A 24,182-nucleotide genomic window follows, 5' to 3' on the forward strand; every position below is an offset into this window, starting at 1 on the left:
ACGGCATGTCAGTACCACTACTACTATATGCTGACGATGCCGTGATTATGGCTCGCACACAGGTGGGCCTACAGAAAGCCCTAACAGGATTCTCAACCTTCATGACCACGAGAGGATTAAAAATAAACGAGGGAAAAACATTCACAATGTCATGCACAAATAGGAAAATCATTCCAGAGTGTAAAACCTTCGTTAATAATACTAAGATTGCTATGACCAAAACCTTTTCCTATTTAGGTATCATATTTAACAATAGGGGCACATGGTCAACAGCAATAACCTCTCGAAATATGGCTTTTTCTCGCACGATAGGTGCCCTCAAACAATTTGCAAAAAGACTGGGTAGGAAACCTGTGGACATACTACTCAAGATTTATGCTGCGAAATGTGTCTCCACGGCTGTTTATGGGGCGGGTATCTGGGGCCTGGCAGACTGTGCACAAATCCAAACAGTGGAAAATGCTTTCCTGAGATATTTATTATCAGTTCCCCGTTCCACGTCCACCACAATTTGCCACAACGAACTGAATAGAGTCCATATCACCGACCTGATAAAAATAGCGCCAGTAATGCTGTGGTTCAAGATCTGGACATGTGATGATACTAGTTTCAACAAGGAAGTAATCCAAGACTGTTTGAATCATCTCGCTTCTAGTAAGCAGCCATGGTTGGCCTATGTGAAAAAGTTTTTGTTTTCCATTGGCAAACCAGATCTCTACCTGAATCCCATATCATGCACACAAATAGGAAAAAAAGCCCTAAAAGTGGCATGTCTTGACCTACTGGAGGAACGGAGATGGTACCTAGACGGGCATAAGTCTACAATAGTTGCCCATCGCAATATCTTAGATGGTACAGGCCTGCATGCTTACCTATCCCCAACCTATTCGTGCTATCATAGAATGCTCCTGACTCGAATGAGGACGGAGTCTTTCTATAGGTTAATATCATTTCCTGCCCCGAACGATTGGTCTGCTAACTTGGCAAAATGTCCATGTGATGACCAGTCTAAGCAGTCAAACATACACTGCATTTTCTTCTGCAAATTTTATCAATAGGGGAGAAAAAGATACCTGTTACCATTGTTAAAAACATGGGGATTGAGAACCTGTAAACCCGCACTGGTCAGATTGTACATGTTGCAAGATGAAATCACCATAGCGACAGCAATAAAATTCTTGACCTTCATTGTAAAGTGCAGAGGGACCATGGGTAATGACTAGGACTGTTTGGATAATAACTGTATGCATTGTATTACTTTGTACTTTATTACATCAAATAATACGCAATACATGTCACTGTATGAACTCCATGAGTCCTTAACGAATTTTAGAATTTTGTACGTATTTTTAATGATTCTCACTTGTTTATTACTCATGACATATATCTTATAAGAAGTTTTCCAATGAGGAAAGTTATTTGGTCTGCTAATGTTTTTACTTTTGCATTCTGTATGCTTTTATGGTTTTTTGTCAAATACCGAATAAAGCTAATTTTGAATTGAATTGAATCTAGACATTGTTTGATTCTTGTCAAAGAGTACCCCAAGATAGGGAAAAGACTCAACCACCTCGATTTTCCCTGATTCTGTGTGGAGTCAACACTTGTCCCCCTTTTTACAGATAGGAACAATTATAATTGTCTACAATGAAGGGGGGGCGACTGCTCTATGTTGTTAAAAACATTGGTCAGTAAAGGAACCCAAAGGTCATAGTTGTCCTGGAAGCGGTCTATTGGGACCCTGTCCTAACCTAGATCTCTTCCTGTACAGCATGACGATAGGGCCATCCTAACCTCAGTGAGTGAGAATGACAAGAATACCTTCCTATTGTTTAAAGGGACAGATGTGAAATAGGCAGGGGGTGGCGCTGAGTGATGCTGTGGTGGTGCTGAGTGGTGCTGTGGTGGAGCTGAGTGGTGCTATGGTGGTGCTGAGTGGTGCTGGAGTAGCGCTGAGTGATGATGTGGTGATGCTGACTGGTGCTGTGGTGGTGCTTAGTGATGCTGGGGTGGTGCAATATCCAGTGCCAATTTTTAAATCACTTTGAGCTACACTGTACTTGGCTGCAAATTAAATGGGAAATAGTTTGTTCTTTTCCTTTCCTACTCAAAAGGCAGTTTATTCCGAAAATGCTAAATTTTGGAATTTTGGAATAAAAAGCATAGATCCGAAGTCCAGACAACTCAAAATGAGAGCCTTGTAAGAGAGGTAGTACAGAGGCAAAGGGATGTTTTTATTGTAACTAAAGTTGAAAACCTGAAGAGCACACTTAATAAATGCAATAAAAGCACATTCATTCCTAAAATGAACTACTGTGCAGCATATTTAGAACAATGTGAACGAGTGATAAGAAAAAACACAAACAGGTAGGGATACAAGCAGTAGCCTTACCAGAAGTATGTCTCAGAAAGACAGCACAAAAACTCTTTTGTACATACGCTGATTTTACTTTCTTAATTAGTTATAATGATGAGCATTCGCCTAAAGCACAATTCGTTGGCCCTGGGACAAGATCTATTTTGTTTTTGCAGAGAAATAAACATTTAAAGGGCTTGAACATTGGCCTAGATTCTCGCAACTATTGCTGAATATCACACTCACTGGGCTACTTAACGAGCCCCCGCCTAAGGAAAAAAAAACACGTTCACACCGGCCCATTGTATCTCAGGTGTAAATATAGCATACACCCAAATTGAGGCAAATTATACAATAACAGAGTTACTTGATGACTAAAAGTCGCACACCTTTTATTGCACAGTAAATCAAATATGGACTTGTAAATCACAAATCAGTTCAGCAGGATCGGGAAGTGGGTGACCCGGATCACACAAGGCGCGTGCAAATCGGAGCCAAGAAAGGGAAGTCTTTTTTAGTTCTTATATTTTTGGCAATGCTACCCCTTTAAATAGACGTTGTAAATACCTCTACCATCTCTTGATTCACGACCTGCCATACCAAAGGCTCCGGAATGCTGTCTTTTTAGAATTAAACAGCAATATTGATGGTGCAAAGCTAGTTTGTGGTTTGTAAACTACAGACAAGCTTCCCCCAGACACAAGCCACTGGTATGCACAAGCTGCATTCATGTGCAAATGGCTTCACAGGAACATGTTGTACTAGCACTGAGCGTGTATGTGAGGGGCGGGGCTGTGGGGGGTGGATGCATGTTTGCATTATCCTAGAATGAGAAATTGGGGTTCTGGAGTGGAGTCCGGAGTGGTGTGAAACACTGCTATAGTGACTAAATGTGTGTGAATGGGAGCCTGCAGTGGGACAATAAAGCCAATCTCGCCTCCTTATAAAGATCGTTATCACAGGTAGCAGATGCTAATGTGGCTTCCATTCAAATGCACATATGATTTCTTTGAAACTCACAAATCTGAAAGTTTTTCCAGGAGGTAGAAAGGCTTGATAAACTTTTTTGTTGTTTGCTAAGCACTGGTGCCCTATGAGGTCTAAAATGAACTGAGGACATTGTGAAAACCATGTCAAAAGTAGAAAGCACCCTTGAAATAGGCTTCAGTGTGGAGCCTGCATATCGTAGTCCTGGTGGCTTCAAAAAGCAAGCAATGTTTTTAAAAAATAAGATTGTGAGCAGTAGGGAGGCAGGAGGTCATTTGTGAGCGGGGCTGGGTCAGTTAGGTAGGTGGACGTCGTGGAGTAAAGTAAGTATTATCCTGGGGCCTGGCCCATGCGATTGTGAGCAGGAGGGAGGCAGAATGGGAGCAAAGGGATGCGGGAGGGGAGACGGAGACAGGGGAGGTGTGTGCATCTGTAAATGGCCTCCAGGCTGGGACAGGGTCAGTTAGGTAGGTGGTTTTAAATGCCTGCAGAGAGCACAGCACATATAACACCTGTACCGGTAAACAGCACACGGAGCTAGGGCAGCGTCAGTTGCTTTCGATTTGGGGTGGCTTCTGCTGTGCATCTATACTCTCTTCCTATTATCGCTTGCGCGATTAATAGGACAAGACCTAAAAAGCACTCTCCTAGCTGTGATCAGTGGTTTATCTGCCAATACAAATTGGTGGATTTTCAAGAGAAGTGTTAATATTGCCTATCCCACCCTAGGGGTGGGGATGGCTGAGTGTGGACCCTACTCCTCATCAAACTAATTTTCCCACATGTCGTCCCACCAAATGTGGAGCAGGATAGGGGGTTGGCATTCCCCTACCATCTGGAGGAGTCTGGGCTGCAGGTGGTGTGAAGCACCTCCACCAGATCAGCTTTGTTTCTGGCCTCTGAGAGTGAAAGCTCACACCCCATGAAATCAGAAACATGCCTGGTGGTGGCAGATTGGCCATGACTAGTCAGAGACCACGCCAGTGCTTGGTAGGTTTTCAGGGGTCCCTCTACAGGGTCTCCTGGGTGCATTTATTAATAAATCCAACACATGTTTATCAGTGACGATTTATTAAGGCACGATGTTTGATACCAAACACCTTAGGGTACAGTGAAGCCTTCATGGAGCTTGGAAACTCGTACTGACACATATCCTGCCCAAATATGCTTTATCGCTTCCCTGTGCACTCAAAATATCCAAGAATGACTCATATGTTGCAGGGCCATATATGCTCATGCCAATATGTCCACACTTAAGATATGGTGAAACCTGCCTTAGGGCTGTAAGCCCTGCAGTAAGGGTGGCTTACCTTTATCTCATGCAATGTGAGAGGGCATGGCACACAGGGCTGATGCCATGTCCATTCTTTATTTTTCTCTGCACCAAGACACAATCCCTGCAGTGGCAGTTTGCATGGTCTTGGTGGGGGTTTAGGCGGTGACAACATTCATGCTGCAGCCCCAGTGAGCCCTCTTCAGTACCCATGCCCTAGGTTCAAATGGAATAATTTACTAGGTACTTACAGGGCTGGTGGATATTGTTTACAGTTATGTGAAAGAGATCTGATAATGGAAACCTTGTAACTAGGGACATATTGCACGTATAGTTCAAAATCACACCAGGCATAAAGGAAAAAGTGGATGCTAAAATATGCCATGATCTAGGAATGCATAGCAATGTAATTATATGTACGCATAATGTTGAGAATGTCAGTAAAAATGATATTAATTACTGCCACATTATTTGTAGAAGTTCCAAAACTCATATTGTGTTGTCAGATTTATCCAAGGTGACTTCCCCGTCAAAGACATATAGTCAAACTGGTCATCTGATCCCTTCCCACCCATATTGAGTGACAGGTAGCTAGTTTCACCACAAACAGGTCTGTGGAAATTGGCCCCAATAAAACATTGATGGCCAAAGGATTGTTCCCTAAAAATACCACAAATCTAGATGGCACATGAAGATAGAAACAATATACACACCACAAAAAGTGATCACATGATCCCCACATCAGACTTCTGGACACAGACATGCTGGCACATATTAGCTCTTCCCAATGTCAAGAGCCATCTGTTTCCTTCTCGGATGTACAAAGTTATTTATTTACGACTGAGATGCCTTTTCAAGAATGCAGAATTGCTTTATTGTACCTCACAAGCTCTCCCAGCTGCTGCATTTAATTAAAACAATATGTACCTGTTTTGCCAAATGCCTCTTGTCTTTTCATTTTGTTAAGGTACATTCCTATCTGAGCAACATGGCCATTCACACAGCCACTCACTTATCCATACAGTCATTGACATACCCATGAACTTAGTCACTCGCCTATATACTACTCATTTTTTTTTGTGTCCTCATTACGCAACAGTTTAAAGTAAGGAGTTTTCAGGGACCCTTCTCATATTCGTGGCATGTCTGAGAAAGGAGACCCCTTACATCCGTATACTTATAAGGAGGAGGATTCTTGTTTCGTAGTGGGGTGAGCTAGCCATTTTTGCTACTCTTACAATCCTTCCTCAGCATTGTTGCGATAGCGTAATCAACGGACATTACAGAGGAATGTAATGGGAAATCCAGCTATATTACCACCATGTTATATATACGTTATATGTACAAAACACCATTTAATTCACCTCTTATGGAATTCTTCCCACAAATCCCAGAATTTATATTTTTTAGAGCCATACTTCTTATTTTTATCTAGGTTAAACACTTTCAAAACTGAACCCAGCCATTCGTTATGAGTGGGATGGACAGGATTTATCCATTTTACACAAATCTCCCTCCTTGCCAAAAGAATCAGTATGAAAATTAAGTTCTCTTGAGCATTAGTAAAGGGTCTTCCTACATTCATACTTGTGACCCCAAATAAAACTAAGTCCATACTTACAGAAAGTTGTCTTCCAAACACCCCTTCTAAGGTAGTACCCACATCTTTCCAGAAACCGTCAAGGCTGGAACATCGCCAGAACATATGTAAGTCATCAGCCATCTGTAAACCACATTTTGGGCAACTCTTCACTGTGGCCCCGTTCAGTTTGGATAATCTTTTCGGTGTCCAGTAGGCTCTGTGTATAGTGAGCAAATGATTTCTTTTGAGAGCAGCAGACATTACAATTGACACTTGCCATGCATTGCTTGTATCCAGCGTCAGCAGGGCTTTTCCCCAGATACTCTCTGGTATTCGGATGTCGTCCTCCCCAGCCGAGATTAGAGCCCAGTACCAGAAAGATATTTCTTTCAAAAATGGTATAGTCGTCTGCATCTTTATTTCCAGGGAGGTATTACCTTTCCTACTTTCTTTGAGGGACTTACTCCAACTCAGTAGTTGGTAATATTTAAATTTCGAAAGAGTAGAGTTCGTACATTGAAATAATATTTTCCATTCAAGAAGTTTATTTTGATAAAGGAGCTGTCCCCATTCCGTTATTCCAGCTGATTTTAGTGGTATCGCTAAACTGTCCTTAAGGCAGTCTGATGTGGTCTGAGAATCCCAGATCGGGGCCTTATCGCTATAGAAGGGGATATCCACTGTAGATCTAATACAGTACCACAGTCTCGCTGCTGATTTCAGGACCTTCAATTTAATTTTTTTAAAGAACTTCAGATGACCAAATTTATATAAGAAGTGGCTGGTGTTTGTTAATTTTTGTAGGAATAGTGGGTAGTTTTCATAAGGGCCCAACAACACTCTACTATGTTTAAATTGGAAGGCCCTGCAGTATTCTAGAAGGTCTGGATTAGCTATACCTCCCTGCTCTTTAGTTCTCCTTAATTTTCGCCATGTGATTCTTGGTTTTTTAGAAGACCATATAAAGCTGGATAAGTCTCCCTGTATCTTTTTTATCTTTTCTCTGTTAAACTCAAGCGGGATAGCGTTAAAAATTTTTATGATGTTAGATTTACCCAGGAATGTTAATGGCAGAGCTCTCCAAACTTTCAATAGCTTTTTTACCTCATTCTCTACCCTATGGAAGTTTATTTGGGTTATTCTAATAATATACTTTACCAGATCGATACCCAGGTATCTTATTTTTTCTTTACAGAAGGGGAATACAACATTTTCATTCCAGCTTATAATTTCAGTTTTAGTTTGATTTATCTGATAACCAGATATCCTCCCAAAGGTTATTAAGGTCTCTTCTGTTGTTTTAAGAGCCTCTTCCAGGTCTGAAGTAAAGATCATGAGATCGTCTGCATATAGAGCTACTTTCTTATGCCATTCTTGATAACAAAATGAGGAGATTGAAGGGATATTCCTAAGACATTCTGCAATCGGCTCAATATAGAAATTAAAAAGCAGGGGGGAGAGGGGACAACCCTGGCGTGTTCCTCTGCCTATCAGGATATTATTAGTTAGGTTGCCATTAATAAGTATTTTGGCTCTGGGAGAGTTGTAAATATTTTCTACAGCTTTTACGATGTTATCCCCCAGCTTGAACTTCTTTAATACCTCACTTAAGTAGCACCAGTTTACTCTATCAAACGCTTTGGCAGCGTCAATCGTAATTATTGATAGTGGGATTTTCTCTGCAATAGAGATGTCAATTGTCCCAATCAACTCATGTGTGAGGTCCTGAAGGTGCCTTCCTGCCACGAAGCCCTTCTGATTAGAGTTTATTAGTGACCCCGCTATTTTCCCTAGTCTTTTTGCCAGGATTTGGGTGAAGATCTTGTAGTCGCAATTTAGGATGGATATTGGGTGATAAGATTCACACCTTTTTGGGTTTTTACCTGGTTTCAAAATAATGGGAATGGTTGCATCGTTCCATGACTCCGGGATTTTAACATTATGACCACTCACACAGCCACTCACTTATCCATACAGTCATTTACATACCCGCTCATTCACACATACATCTACCAACCCAGACACACAGTCACCCATACAGCCACTCATATATGCAGTCACTCACCCATGTAGCCTCCCATGAACTAAGTCACTCGCCTATATACTACTCATTCACTAAATCACGCATGCAATCCTATTGTACATGCATTAACTCACTGACCCATACACACACTCATGCACTCAATAATGTACCCATACAGCAATCATATACTCAATCCCCCATACATACACTCATGCACTCACTCGATCACCCACAGATGACTCATGCATTCAATCACCCACACACCACTGATTCACTCATTCACTCACCCATGCATAAGTCATACACTTACTATCTCACCTCCACACACACTCAATCATTCAGCCATATGCAAACTCATGTACTCGCTCTCTCACAGATATACATACTAAAGTTCTCTCTTACTCACACATACACCACTCTTGCATTCACTCACTCACCGATACCTATACACCACTCATGTACTCAGTCAATCACCCATATACCACTGATGTACTCACTCATTCACAGATACATGCACTCATGCTCTAACTCACTGACCCATACATGCCTTCATGCTCTCTCTCACTCACTGTTATTAACGTGCTTTTGTGAATACCAACAAGTAGTAAACGTCGACTTAAGTGTAAATTCTACACTCCTTGGTATTCAGGAATGTACATTACTACTAGTAGCTTTATTCCAATTAAATTTACTATTAACACAGTAACTAGTATTAAAGTTACTACTAGTAGAATAAATAATAGTAAATTTACCACTAATAAACTTTCTATTAGTAAGTACTTGTGGATACCAAAAAGCAGTATACATACACATACATAATATTTGATTATTTTTTCAATAAATAATTGTTTGGAAATGTTACCTAAATATAGGGAAGTACAGAATCCATTTTGCACAGACAAATTTATATACATTTATAACCAAGTATATGTGTTGTCTTATAGTATTGGTAATGGTTACATGACCTTATGTTGTTTTTCAAAAATCATTCTTTACTTCAATCTTCCAATATCAACTCAGGATAAATCAATAAGTAAACTATGAATTGTATTAAACAATAGATTCTTTTGTTCAAAAAGATAAACTTAAATGTTATTACTAACTATACAGACAATGTTAAAACATTATGTGACAAATATATTTTCAGACACTGAATTAACATGTATGATGGATTTAAATTATCAGGGTAAAGACAGTAGTTTAGAGTCCATGTTTGCAATAGATCTTTTCACCCAGAGGCAATTGTGTAGAATACATTTGCCCCAAGAGTAAATGCTAGTGCCTCACTGAAGAAAAGTTGGTCTTGCTCTTCTTGGTGCTGGCTTTGTTGGAATCATCTTTCACTGATCCAGGTCTTCTGAGTGAGACTGTTGAATCCACAGTTTCAAAGTTTGAGGTGATACCAGGTGTCTCCAGGGGTTTAAAGGGCCTCCCTTTCTGTGTAGGAGCATCGCGGAGTGATAGCTCATGTTGAAGGTCTATCGAAAGTGGCATATGAATCTCTAAAGCCATACTGATACCCTCAAACCATCCTGCACCAGCCAATAAAGGAAGCACAGACTGACATCTACCTCACTATAAGGTCATTGCACTCCCTATACAACTAGTGGTTTTGCTCCCCAAAAAACTGTTTGTTTGTTTTGAGGATCCCTATTACCTTGTCCACCTGGACTTCATGTCTGCAGACTGGTCCATGATATTGTGTCCCACAGTTTCATGAAAGCAGTCGGCACCAGTGGCCTTCCTCAGCTGTCTCAATATTAGCCTAACCCCGGCTCACAATACCCTGTGGCCTATGAATAGTGTGTACCGTAACAGTGGGTCCTGATTCAAGATGTTTCACCATAAGGAGCAGAGACAGTTATAATATCTGGAGAAGAAGCAGGTTGTAGGAGTTAAAGGGTAAGTGAGGCTCAACCTATCAACCTGCCCGGACACGCCTGACAGACCAGACTGTTCCTCATAATGATCCAGACCAGCAGGAGTTGTGTCTCCACTGAAGGCTTATACAGAAGATTCGGATATTTTGAGCAGATTTTTGAACTTCAATTATGGCTGATTCGTACAATGTAAAGAAGAAGAAGAAGATGTACTATCACATATTGAATATTGATTGATTCAAGAACATTTATCAATCTGACCCTTAGTTTTGAATGCTTTCGTATCTATATCTATATTACAAACTCATGTATGTGTTCCTAATGAATAAAGAAATTAAAAAACATATTTTCCACCTAAGATAAATACTACTTTAGTGTGACTGAGATGAGGTTCTACAACACAAACATTATATACATACAAAGAAGTAAGAAGAAAAGAATAGATATATCTTCAAACTAGTAAATCATGAAACAACGCATTTAAAAGTATTCAATGTGAGTGCATTGCTTCATTGTTTTACCTATGTGTCTTCACTAATATCCAACACAAAGTCAGATGTATTGTTTGAGTGACACATTACTCCTTCTTTTAAATCAATATGTTGGACACCTAGATGTTGCTGTTGTTTTCAAATAAAGTGGTGTATATTAAACATTATTGTAAAATGGCAGATGCATGTGGACCATACTGCACACAACAATTTCCATTGCAAAATGTATCCTCAGTATTATTACTTACTTGTACAAAATAACTGATCTGACTAAATTGTGAATTGTGACTGCAAGTAACCTAAGAGTGATTGCATTCTTATAAGGTCACGGAGACAGTTACTAATATGTTAACAACGGTGCTATGCTTCAGGCTGATAAGAGTGATTAAACATGTATCTTTCCCATTACAATATTACTCCATATTGTCTTAATATTTGTATGACATCACACATTATCTTGAAAGGCTAGAGAAAACCTGAGAATTCATCGGTAAGTGGATTAACCTATAAACACAATGGAGCACTGATTATGTATAAATAAAATTGAGAGTCAGGGACAACAGGCTAAATTAACATATTGTTCAGTATAGTTTTATAGATAAGCACAGTACATGTATGGAGCTGGGGTTAGTGGAACATTTAGCGTAATGCGGTTTAAAATACCATACAAGCACTTTAACTAGCATGGTGCATTATGGGAGAAGTTCTCAATTACCACTAATGCTGTTAAAGTAGTCAATTACTTGCCAAGGCATTTAATTCCTCTTGGGGCTTTTTCAGGGCTTATTCAAGTTCTGTTTCTGATGTTGATGGTAAGTATGGCTCCAAGCCAATCTTAACAGCAACGTTGGTAAAACGGTGTATTGGTATTGGTCTTAACGTTGTTGATAATATATAAATATTGATTTCTAGACACCAGAAAGTCGATCTTTTATTAAAATGATTATGAAGGTAATCATTATTTGTAATTGTGTGACCACTTATGATTTAGTTTCGATAATCCGGGGTAAAAGATCAGACGTATCTCATATACTCCCTATTATAAAAATGATGAAAATGTCCACATTATCCGTATTACATCCGCGTGTTTAGTGGCTTTTTTAAAACAACCGTATTATCATGTGGCCGGGTACTTAAAGTAACCTCAAAGTATTATTAATGCAGTGTTGCATCCTCTGCACAGCCACGATCAACTGGTATTTCTGAACTATGATTATTGAAACAAAATCATAAGTGGTCGCATAATTACATATATATATATATAATGTAGTAGAAACACAAGTTGAACAAGCCCAGAAGAAGTCCCAAGAGGAATGAAACGCATTGGCAAGCAATTGTGTGGTGAGTTTAAAAAGGACAAGTGATTTACAATAAAAGATTTACTATAATTACAATCAAGATACACTTGAATGAGTTGTATTAGGATATTTCTAAAAATTATATTTACTCTTCTCGGGTGCAGTGTCATTTTGAAGCTGTGGGTGACGGGGGTTTCTAACCGCCTATTTGGGATGCATGTGGGTCACATTCAGACCTGTTGCACTAAGGTTTAGCTCTATTCTAAGAGGCATATTAAGTAGTGACATCTGGTGCTGCACCGTTCAAAGCTCTAACCCTGTCTCTTTTGGTAATATACTTAAATATTATAAACTACACATTCAGAATTCATAGATAGTGAAAATAGGGCTATATCCTATTCTCCAAGGAAAAATAGCCATTATATATCTCAAACATCTATTTATGGGCATTAATGGACACACAAACACACATAAGAGGTAGAGCATTGCAGAACAAAACACACACGATTTAAATTATTTGAGAAATGGACCATAATTTTATTGTAAGATTTAAAAATTAGTTACATCTGCAAATGGAAACAATGCATGATCAAATCATCACTCCTCCCAGCAGTTATTGACTAAGCAACCATCCATTTCATTTTTCAGTAAATTACAAGAGGATAATAATTAAATCAGAAACTGGCAGAGCCAAGGGAAATTGGTCTCAGCAAAAGCAAAGGCCTGTGGTCAATAAGTAAGGAGAGACAGAGAGCAGAGCATCACTTGTGTCAGCAGCAATAGGTCCAACAAAGGAGGAAACAGAAGGGATTTGATTCAGGACAGAAACACCATATTCCTTTCCTCTCTGTGGATAATATGTCAATCAATTAGGATTTATAAGTACATGAAACAGGTATTTGTTTTTGAGCATGAACAAGTATTAAACCGCTGTAATCTATCACATCATGCAATTGATAAATTGTCCTAGGAAACACCTGCAGCTCCTTGATAACATAGTTAGCATCCCCAAGTGCTTTCCGTATAAAACTCTCATCCATACATAAATGGGGAAACTTAAAGCCCCCAACAGTGTAATAAGTGGTATCGAGGCACACTATCAGGATTAAATGCCCTTCATCTTTTACCAGTGATGAAACATTTTTTAAAGCACTGCAGAACCCATCTTTATTTGTCACGTGGGTCTCCAAACAATGAGGCAAATTCAGACAGTCAGCCTGAGGCAGGATGACGGGAGACAAGGGGTTACTTTTGTTGGCATCATATTTCAGAACATAATTGATTTTTCTTTGTAACATATTTTGCTTCTCAGGCCATGCGTCACTAAAAAATAAAATACAAAGTTTTTTTATTTAAATGTAATAGTGATACATTTAAAACATGTATTTTCGCACAAGTTATGGCATATTTTTCAAAGGGACTATATCTATATAAATAAAAATGTAACTGTTTGTTTGTTCAAAATCTCAAATCCCCAAAAGTTCTTCACGTATTGCTTTGAAATTTTGACACAACGTTGCATTCTAATACATGCATATATTATATATACACAATGTTGGATTCGAATACATGCGTGTTGAATATGAGCATGTTTTTTATCGAAAGCACAAACAGACACATAAAAATGTCAATGTGAGTTAGCTAAAAATCTTAAATCTACGAAAGTTCTTTAACGATTGATTTGAAATGTTGACACAACGTTGAATTCGAATAAGCGCGTGTTTATATATACACAACATTGGATTTGAAAACGAGTGTGTAAAATACTCGCGTAATTTTCATCTAAAGGACAAACAAACCCTATCCATTGGGTTGCTGGGCAACAACTACAATAGACGCATAGAGACAATAGTCTATATATATTAGGATGTAGAGTTGGTGTCAGGATGGCAGACCGGGAAATGGGTGGAGGGAGGGGGGAGGAGTTGGTTCACTTGGCAACATTAAGAAAGGACTCATAGAGACAATATACTACAAATATTAGGATGTACAGTTGGTGTCGGGATGGCAGACCGGGAAGTGGGTGGAGGGAGTGGGGAGGAGTTGGTTCACTTTGCAACATTAGCACATGTTTATATATATACAACGTTGGATCTGAATACGCACATATCCAATACGTGGGTGTTTTTAATCGAAAGGCCGAACAGAGCCTTTTGATTTGGTTGCTGCGCAACAAATACAAGGGACGCATATAGACAATACTCTACATATATTAGGATGGACAGTTGGTGTCAGGATGGCAGACCGGGAAGTGGGTGGAGGCAGGGGGGAGGAGTTGGTTCACTTTGCAACATTAGCAAATGTTTATATATACAGAACGTTGGATCTGAATACGCGCATATCCAATACGTGGGTGTTTTTAATCGAAAGGCCGAACAGACCCTATTGATTTAGTTGCTACACAAAAAATACAAGGGGCGCATATTGACTATAGACTACATATATTAGGATGGACAGTTGGTGTCAGGATGGCAGAACGGGAAGTGGGTGGAGGGAGGGGAAGGAGTTGATTCACTTTGCAACATTAAGAAAGGACGCATAGAGACAATAGTCTGAAAAGATTAGGATGGACAGTTGGTCTCAGGATGGCAGATCGGGAAGTGGGTGGAGGGAGGAGGGAGGAGTTAGATAAAAACATATTCTAAACCCAAAAGCATTGTGGAATTAAACATATTAGAAATGTGCGCTTACTCTTTTCTTGCTCTTCCATTTAACCAGACTGAGCCACAGCAAAGCTTGGTCGGGTACAGCTAGTATATATGTATATCTATAGCTTTTGAAAAAACAATATTTTAAATATTGTAAAATAGAAAAGACTGCAAGAGGTTCTGTCCCTATAGTGAACTTCACTCTAACCAATATGGGATTTGTATGATATAGACATTAAAGAACATTGTGACTGGTCCAGTCTTTATAGCATGTGCTCCAAAAAGGCAGACACAAACACATGCATGAAATACATGTGTACACACCCAAACATATTCTGAATGGTGTTTGTGTTTTACTGACACATTATTTTCTAGGCTTAGAAAAATACCAGTTTATAATTGCATTACTGCCCTTCTGCACCTCTTTTTCTAGATTGTAGTTTTACCCCGGGACACAATATCTGCTTGTTATGCTCACCTCCCTTTTAAATGATTGGATATCTTCAACAGATCAACAGTCACACCTCAGGAACTACCACTTCTCTCTCTTGATCATAATAATCAATATATAATTTTTGAGTGATCAATATATTTTCCAAACCCTTCTCTCTTGGAGTAACCAGGACTCAACCAGCCTGTGTGCTGCCCAGAAGGTCAGAGTAAAGAATCTCCCTAATAGAGAATTGCTACAATGAGGTAATAACATCTTCCACATTTATGTATGTATTATATACCGTTAGGGTTTCCAGAGGCAGGAATTCCTCAGATATGTGTCTGATATTAACGTTCTTCTAATTTGATGAATCTCTACAAAACTTAGAATACTTATAGCTTTTACTACAGTGGCAGAGGATACAAAGTGTTGTGGTGATTAGTCAACGAGGTGCAAACAAGAAAGAGGGGGCCCAAAACGTGTTTTTACTTTATTGAACTTTACATAGAAATGTGTACTGCAGGTAGTGTTACAAAAACTGCTGAGAATATTATATATTATGGTGTGCAGATGATACTTTTGGGTAGTAGAGGTAAGGAGTATTTTAAACTCATAAGGCATTTGAACTTGGAGATATCTGTGCCCACAGTGATCTTTTTGTCTGTTTTATGAGTTAGAGGCATAGATATAAGGTACTTTATTAAAGTGGTAATAGGAAGGCAAAAATGATACAAAGTTTCTATATATTTTTTTTCTATAAAATTCACGGACTACTACGTCTGAAGTACCAAAAAATTAAATATGCAGAAACATTTTTCTACATATTCAAGTTGTTCAAAAATATTTTGTACATAGTACTGTGGAATCTGCATCCCATCCTAATATACTTACTTCACTTTATGGTGTGTATGACACTTTGACCAACTCTGGGCCACTCTAAACACTCTGCTTCATGCTGCCCCACTCTAAAACATGCTACTCTACTCAACTCCACACTGCAACACTCTACTACAACCCACTGTACTCTACTATTCCACTGTATGCCACTCCACTAAATCCAGTATTTGTAGAGCGCACAGCTGCCAGCAGGCATCCCAGCTCTGGGGGCTGTCGGGAAGATTAAGCAAGCTATTGCCCAGAGTCACATAGTGCTGGGCTGACCTTGGCTGACCTGCCGCCGGTGCCAGGGATTGAACCGTGAGCCCCAGTGTCCGTTGTCAGACACCCTGGCCGCAGCGCCACACCTCTTCCCTCACAGTGTATGCCATCTATGCCAATCATCTCTACAACTTTATATAACACTCTATTCTACCACACTCTATAATACTTTTCTGTACACTACTCCATTCTACAACACTGTTCTGTATGCCACTCCACTCTCTGACACTTTCCAAAACTCTATAACCTGCCATTCCACTCTTGGGTACTCCACATCATGGTTTTCCACTCTATAACACTCAACTATACACCACTTAACTCTATACTACTCTACTCTATGCTACTCTGTTCTATGCCATTCCACTCTACCCGACTCCACCCCACACCACTCCCCTCCACTCCACTCTTTTGCACTCTACTCCACTTAAAAACACTCAACACTCAAAGCCATTTCACTATACCACCCATTACTCCTCGTTATACTACTCCACTTTCTTACCTTTGCAATAAGAACTCTTTAGCACTCCACTTTGTAACATTTGCAATAAGGACTCCAGTCTATAGGACCCGCCTTTCTTTTATTTGCAATACACAATGGGGACACAGAAGTAAATGGGTGATGTCTGCTTTTCGTTGACATGGTTGTACTCAGGCAAGCAAAGGTTTGTTAGAAAGGCAAACACTGGGCATTCACCACAGATCAGATCACCAGATCTGTGAAGTATGATGGGCAAGTTTGTGTAAGGAAAGTATGAAAAGGCAGGAATGAAATATAAAAAAAAAGATCAGTAGTGTATGGAGACAGTAGCCTACAAAGAATACAATAGTAAAACATGAACGTGAAATTCAAGTGCAGCACCCAGAGAACGGGACAACAATACTAAGCTATACTGTACTTTAACCACTTTTATAAACCCACTATCCCACACCCTACAACATCTCTCAGATATGTAAAATGACTAGAATAAGTGTACAGCAATCAGCCAGAAAATAAGAGACTTCTCATTTAGCAATACACTGGAAGCTGAGGATCATATAATAAGATTGAAGAATATGAAACAGTCAAAACAACATAAGACTCTGACCAGTAAGAAACATAATTGGTGCAAAAGGCTAAGGATGTGTCAAGATGATGGAGTATTTTAAATAGTGCAGCTATGTTTAGTTAACTCCGCTTGTCATAGGTTGGTTAGCTCCCGTTAAAAATAGGATAGCTACAACCCATTTGTTCAAAGGGCATCTCAAATGTACAGACCTTTAAATATACTCTGGAGCAGATACTCAGCCAATGAAAAGGTCTTAATGGTAGTGAAATTATATATACATACACATATTCATATATATACAAATACATACAAACATATATATAAACATGGATATGTATACACATATATATTTATATCTATATAGAGATAGATTTTTTCTAATGTTTTCTAGGGTGTCCCGAACCCCGATTTACGTATATGTAGAGACATGGTTCCAACGCAGTGGATCCATGGAACCACGCTCCAACATAAATGCCTTGATTGGCTGGCTGCAATCTGAGAGGAAAGTTGCAGCCGCAATTTTGTGAATCAGGACACAGTTCTCTGGGAGGGGGAAGTAAAGGAAATGATAGGATACAGTTGGTCAGGAAACAGGTTTCTGACCCCATGGAAATGAAGGAGGGGTCTGTGAAGGTTCTCTCGTGGGCAAGAAAATATTGTCATTTTTTTTGCATGCACAAGATAAACTCACACACCTAAACAGTAACTCACACATTCATTCACAGAGCCAGAGAACCACCCATAAACCCACACAGGCACTCACACCGCTATGTACATACCTATACAGCTACTTACACACACACACCCACAGGCCAACACAGCCACTTATACAAACACTAACACATGCATATATCTCAAACCCACTGAAACACCCACTCACATACACCCAGAGTCCCACACAGCCACTTACAGACCCACTCATAAACCCACCCATCACACACTAATATGCCTACTTACACATCCACACAACCACTCACACACCAACTCAGACACGAATACAGCCACTGACACACCCACTTAGAGACCCATAAAATCATGCACGCACCAACTCACTTCCTGGCTGAAGTTTCGGCAGCAGATACTCAGCCAATGAAGAGGTCTTAATAGTAGTGAAATGATATATACATACACACATATATGTATATATATATAAAAACAAATACATACACACACGTACATATGAATAAACATATGTATATATAGATATGTATACACATATATATTTATATCTATATACATATAGATTTTTTTAAATGTTTTCTAGGGTGTCCCGAACCCAGATAGACGTACATGTAGGGACATGGTTCCACCACAGTGGATCCTTGGAACCACGCTCTAACACAAATGCTGTGATTGTCTGGCTGCAATCTGGGAGGAAAGTTGCAGCCACAATTTTGTGAATCAGGACACATTTCTCTGGGAGGAGAAAGTAAAGGAAATTATAGGATACAAGTGGTCAGGAAAGAAGTTTTATGACCCCATGGAAATGATGGAGGGGGTCTGTGAAGAATCTCTCGTGGGCAAGAAAATATTGTCATTTTTTTTGCATGCACAAGATAAACTCACACACCTAAACAGTAACTCACACATTCACTCACAGACCCAGAGAACCACCAATAAACCCACAGAGGCACTCACACCACCAGGTACATACCTATACAGCTACTTACACACATTCCCACGCAGCCACTTATACAAGCACCAACACATGTATATATCACAAACCCACTGACACACCCACTCACATACACTCAGAGTCCCACACAGCAACTTACACACCCACTCATACACCCACCCATCACGCACTGATATGCCTACTTACACTTCCACACAACCACTCACACACCAACTCAGACACAGATACAGCCACTGACACACCCACTTAGAGACCCAGAAAATCATGCATGCACCAACTCACTTCCTGGCTGAAGGGTTGGCAGCCAATCAAATGTCAGTAGTATTTCTATATGATTTTGGGCTATATGATAGATATCTATATATTTGAAACCTACTGAACAGATCTACACCAAATCAAAAACAGCACACTTTCCAAATCATCATTTGGCTTTCTGACAAATTTGATATAATTCCGTGGAGCGGTTCGGGCTGTAGTCATGTTCAAAAACTGAAAACTTTGAATAGATATAACCTGGGAAAAACACGCTTTGGGACCCCCCCATTTTTCTCAGCCCTTGATTGCCAAAGTACCCCAAAACTTTCAACACAGCAGCTGAACCACAAGATTGAAGTTTTGTGAAATGTTCAGAATATTCGTCCACTGGTGCCAATTTTATTTGCAAAATTAAAAAAAAATGCATCTTCTATTGAATCTTTGGTCCTCTTTATAACTATCTACTTTCACCTGTGAATTGTGGCACATTCTTAGACTTACCATGGGTGGTAGACTGGAAAATGCGCCACAATGCTTCGCTTCACCAGATAAGGCATTGCAGGAGAAATGTCTTTGTTTCTCCTTGTATTTTCTCTTTCTATGTGTGCTGTATTCTACATCACACATAGAAAGATAAAATGCCTCTGAAGATTGTGTTTGTGCAGGAAGGTGTGTCTTTCTGCACAAAAATAAATCTGCCTACAGCGCAGGCACCCGTGATGGAAAGGTGCCTTATTTCTCATTAGGCAGCCAAAATTGCAACAGCGCTAGGAAAGGACAAGAATGTGCTGAGTGAAAAAGTTAAATATGCCCACATGCATATTTGACCTGTCTAGACGTATAGTATGCATCTACTCAGAGCACCAAGCAAAAATGTTGTCACTCTGCCTTGCTCTCTCACCTCGGTGGAAGTCCACACATTTTCTCTTGAAAGTCCAAAAACGACTGAGATGGGGTTTTACTCACTCCTTTTTCATGCGGGGCTTGATCTGTTTATACCACGTCCACTACAGTAAGGCTTATGCAAAACCTGGACATTTAAGTTTATTCTAATGCCTCACTTGACTCACTAGAAGAACAGGGGCATCATTTAAATTGCATGAAACAGAGAAGGCTGGCTTGTACCCTTGGTATATCTTTTATTTTAGTTTAGGCTGAATTATGCAAGTGACGCTAATATGGTCAATCTCTGTCATCACTTCTCTTCTGCCTATCTGCTCCAGAGTTTGTTTGAAAGCCTGTCAATTTGTCCATCAGTGCGTTTACTGACATGAACATCAAAACCCAATGCTCCAAATAGGTCCTTGTGCTCAGTCAACCAGTTGTTGCTTACTTGCCTTAAGCCTAAACAGAGCTGTGTAATTCTCTCCTATTGACCCTCGGTGCAACTTAGCTATCTTTAGGAAAGTAATTTATACTTTGACCTTATTTAGATTACAATGAACAGCCAATTTTTGCACTAGGATGATGAAATAAATTAGTATATCGCTCTGGTGGTGGTACCACACTAACGATTCATAATTTCCCACCGACAGATAGTCATTCATAAAGCATTGGCAGGAACCATGGTCCTAGCAGTTTCCGTCAAAGTCTTTCGATGTTAAGTGCAGAGTGTTCCAGTAGCATGACCAAAGAGTATTTTTCTTTATTTAAAAAAAATCAATTGCAATTAAACAAACAATGCCTCCCCCTCCATGGGAGTCATTTTCAATGCTGTGGGGAGATGTTCTTTTACCCTCACCACCAGGGTGTGCCTGCACTGACAGTCAGTGAAAAAAAATATACCCACCAATCCTAATTGGGTAGATGGACATATTGCCGCTTCTCCATTAACACTTACTTCTTTGGGCAATTGGAGACATTCGGTCATGGCAGTCATGGTATAATCAGTGACTCAATGTCCACCTGCCTCTAAATTGAGTGGGGTAGACCACAATGTTGGTGGGGTGGGAACTCTGTCACCTTTACAACAGAGATCCTGCCCCACCAACATATTAATCAGGCTCTTTAAGTTATAATCAGTAATTCTTCTTTTTCTAGCACCTACCTATAATATATCTTACTCATCTTTTTTAATGTGTTAGTGAAATCTAAATAAAATAGCCTAACTTGACACTTTATCACGATATATTGACACTGTATCAAGCCCTAGTTACCCACAATCCTGCATTTGACATTTGGAATAAAATACTACTGATGTTTACATGTATTCAAAAATGGGCCTAAGGAAGTATGCTTACAAGATTGTGCACCAATTATTAAACAACTGAAGAAATTGAGGTCCTCCGTGTATTCTTTTGTCTAGCATATTGTTTTTAGAAGAAATGTGAGTGTCTAAAAATATAAGATTGCTTTTTGTATTTGCAAATCTAACATCTCTGCCATTCTATTCTTGACTGTATCTCTCTTCTAGCATTTAGCTTGGTTAATAAGAAATTAGCTTGACATTAAGTACGCAGGGCCTGATTAGAATTGGTTAGATGGAATATTCTGTCTGCCGTATTACAAGGATATATTATACTGTGATAACGGGGACAGGATACTCTGTCATATTTGTGAAAGAACATTTATCTGCCAAAGTCTAAATCAGACTCCGAGTCATAGAATTATTCACAAGAACTGATTGAGCCTGGCAGCCCTTTCTTTGAAACTGTGGAATTCCGAACCCCAATAGCCGACTTAGATTTTAGACTCATTGTTGCTTAGTAAATGCTCTCAAGTGTATCTTTTCACAAAGGGTCTATTCACAAAGGTTAAGTTACATGTGAGTAAATCTGCATAGGAAAGCTTACTCATACTTTATTGAGTAACTGATACTTTTGGATATCACCATTCACTTAATAATTATTAAAAATGATGTATAGAATTAATTAAAACAATTAATTAGAAATAATTTGATTATAATTTTACAAAACGTAATATTGTTACATTCATTTCTCATTAAAAAAACATATGATAACATTTTAAAATGTGATAAAAATATATTTAATTTTAGATACATTTTTAAAAATTAAAATAAATGTGTTCCTATTTTCAAATAATTTAAATATTTAGTTCCATTTCATTTTATTTTCCATGGGGTTTATTTGAAGTTATTAGCGGGATTATTTTCCATGGGAGGGTGTGACATTATCAGTTGTTAGCCATGTGTGGTGCTGGACTTACACTACCTCTGATGAGGAGTACATATCCAATAATAACTTTAGAATTGCAGTTTGTGAAAGGTAATGTTGTTAGTCTTTCGTAGATGGGTGAATATCCCTACCTAAACCCTATCCAATCCTTTATACTCCTTCATTAACCCCTCCCCTTCAGCAGTTAATATTTCCCTTTGCAACAACTCCTCCCTGTCTCTCCCATATTTGCAACACAAATGCATTCTGGAGACTCCACAGCAGGGGTGGAGACTCTGCACAAACAAAAGATTTGGGAGGCATGGGCGGAACCATCGCATGAAGGTTTGTGAATTGCATGTTGTAGTATGTTAGTAGTACTATTGAAGTAGAACTAAACATCCTACAAAAGCATTTTGTCAATAGGAAGCTGAATATTTACTTAGATTTGGTATATTAAAAAGTTGCTCTTGATTTGATATGGCTGAAATTATACAATGATGAAATAGGTTAGAAATGTCCTAAGTGTTTCCATTTTTAAGGTTCACTTACTATTTTGAAGGGAAAATGTTAACATTTCATCTACTAAGCTTAGGGCGTGGTGTAGAAACAGCTCGGGGTTGGGAGTTGATCACCACGCTCTTTTGAACTATCGGCAATACAATCTATATGTTGATATAGTTGCATTGCGAGATTTCAAGTTATGTCAAGTTTCATAAAAGCTGAGCTAAGGCATATTAAATAGGTAGGACACTTTATGTGACTCCCATCGACTGGCTCCAAACACAAGGATGAAACAGGGAACAGCATATCATAATCCCTGTATTTGAATTCCGAAATGTGATATTTTTCAAAGGAACCTGCACTACTGTTCTAAACAGAATCCCATTTGAGAACTTTATTTACAGAAGCAGGCACCCAACAAACTCCCTGGAGAGGAAACTGACCAATGGAACAGCATCCCTCTTTGAATGTTTTATCAACTCCTTTGATAATTAAGAAACTTGTTTAACTTTTATGAGCACAATTGCAGTAACAAACCAGTGACACACCTCAATGCTAATCCTAAAACCAATAGAGATGCCCAATGCATGACTTCTCCTATTTATGATTCAGAATGAGTTGATACAAAACAAATTACCAAATCACAATTACCACATTGCACTTCAAGAAATTTTGGGCCTGATTCACAGAACTAATTTAAGATAAAATCCTAAACTTACAACTTTTGGTATTTACAGAAGTTAGGATTTTGTCTTAAGTCTGTCTTAAGTCTGTCTTAAGTCTGTCTTAAGTTTGTCTTAAGACAACCTTAAGACAAAATCCTAACTTCTGTGAATACCAAAAGTAGTAAGTTTAGGATTTTGTCTTAAGTTAGTTTTGTGAATCGGGCCCGGTGAGAGGTATGTCATGCTGGCTCACTTACAGGTTCAAAGATGGAAAGCAGTTTGATGAACGCCCTACAAATCTCTAGTTTCAAAAATGGAAAAGTGACATTAACCTGCTGCTCACCTCTGGAAACAATGAAATTAATTTCATGAAAGTGAAACTGTTTCCCTCTGCGTTAGGATTGCTGGCAAGGTCAAAAAAGGTAGGCATTTGTAATACCTCATCAGGTGCAGAATATATACCTGTTGCCCTGGTGCTCACAAAGTGCCTTTGCTACATGACTCCAGTCCAGAGCTCCAGGTTCATTTCTCCACCACTTCTTAATCTCTGCAACACACTGATCAGTGGAGCCGCCAAGAACGATGTCTGAAAAATAGTCACAGGCTGGAAAGGTCCAATGTAAGAACGGAGCATAGGACAGCTCGATCAGGAGCTCCCCTTTCACAGCACCTGATAAGAAAAATGTACAGAAATGGATTATTGATTACGATTTTTGAAGTCAATACATTATATTAACCTCTGCTCCCCTGGTAACTTGGCACAGATCAATCAGGTTTATTTTTAGAGGCAGCGTGTAAATTAGTTGTGCAGCACCTCAAACAGTAAAACAGTGA

The 24,182-nt window shown here is 39.2% G+C and overlaps 1 protein-coding gene across 1 annotated transcript in view; it reads right to left on the reverse strand.

The window, feature by feature from the left end:
• Positions 1-12,409: 12,409 nt before the first annotated feature.
• Positions 12,410-24,182, reverse strand: part of LOC147718250 (nicotinamide N-methyltransferase-like) — a 28,638-nt gene continuing 16,865 nt past the window's right edge. The window contains exons 2-3 of the mRNA XM_086966657.1: positions 23,811-24,018; positions 12,410-13,213 (exon numbers count right to left, since the gene is read on the reverse strand). Coding sequence (XP_086822783.1) covers positions 12,760-13,213; positions 23,811-24,018 — 662 coding nt within the window. The 3' untranslated portion in view covers positions 12,410-12,759. The remainder of the gene's footprint in view (positions 13,214-23,810; positions 24,019-24,182) is intronic.

Source organism: Lissotriton vulgaris, chromosome 4_1 (assembly GCF_964263255.1).
Source record: "Lissotriton vulgaris chromosome 4_1, aLisVul1.2, whole genome shotgun sequence".
Taxonomy (NCBI): domain Eukaryota; kingdom Metazoa; phylum Chordata; class Amphibia; order Caudata; family Salamandridae; genus Lissotriton; species Lissotriton vulgaris.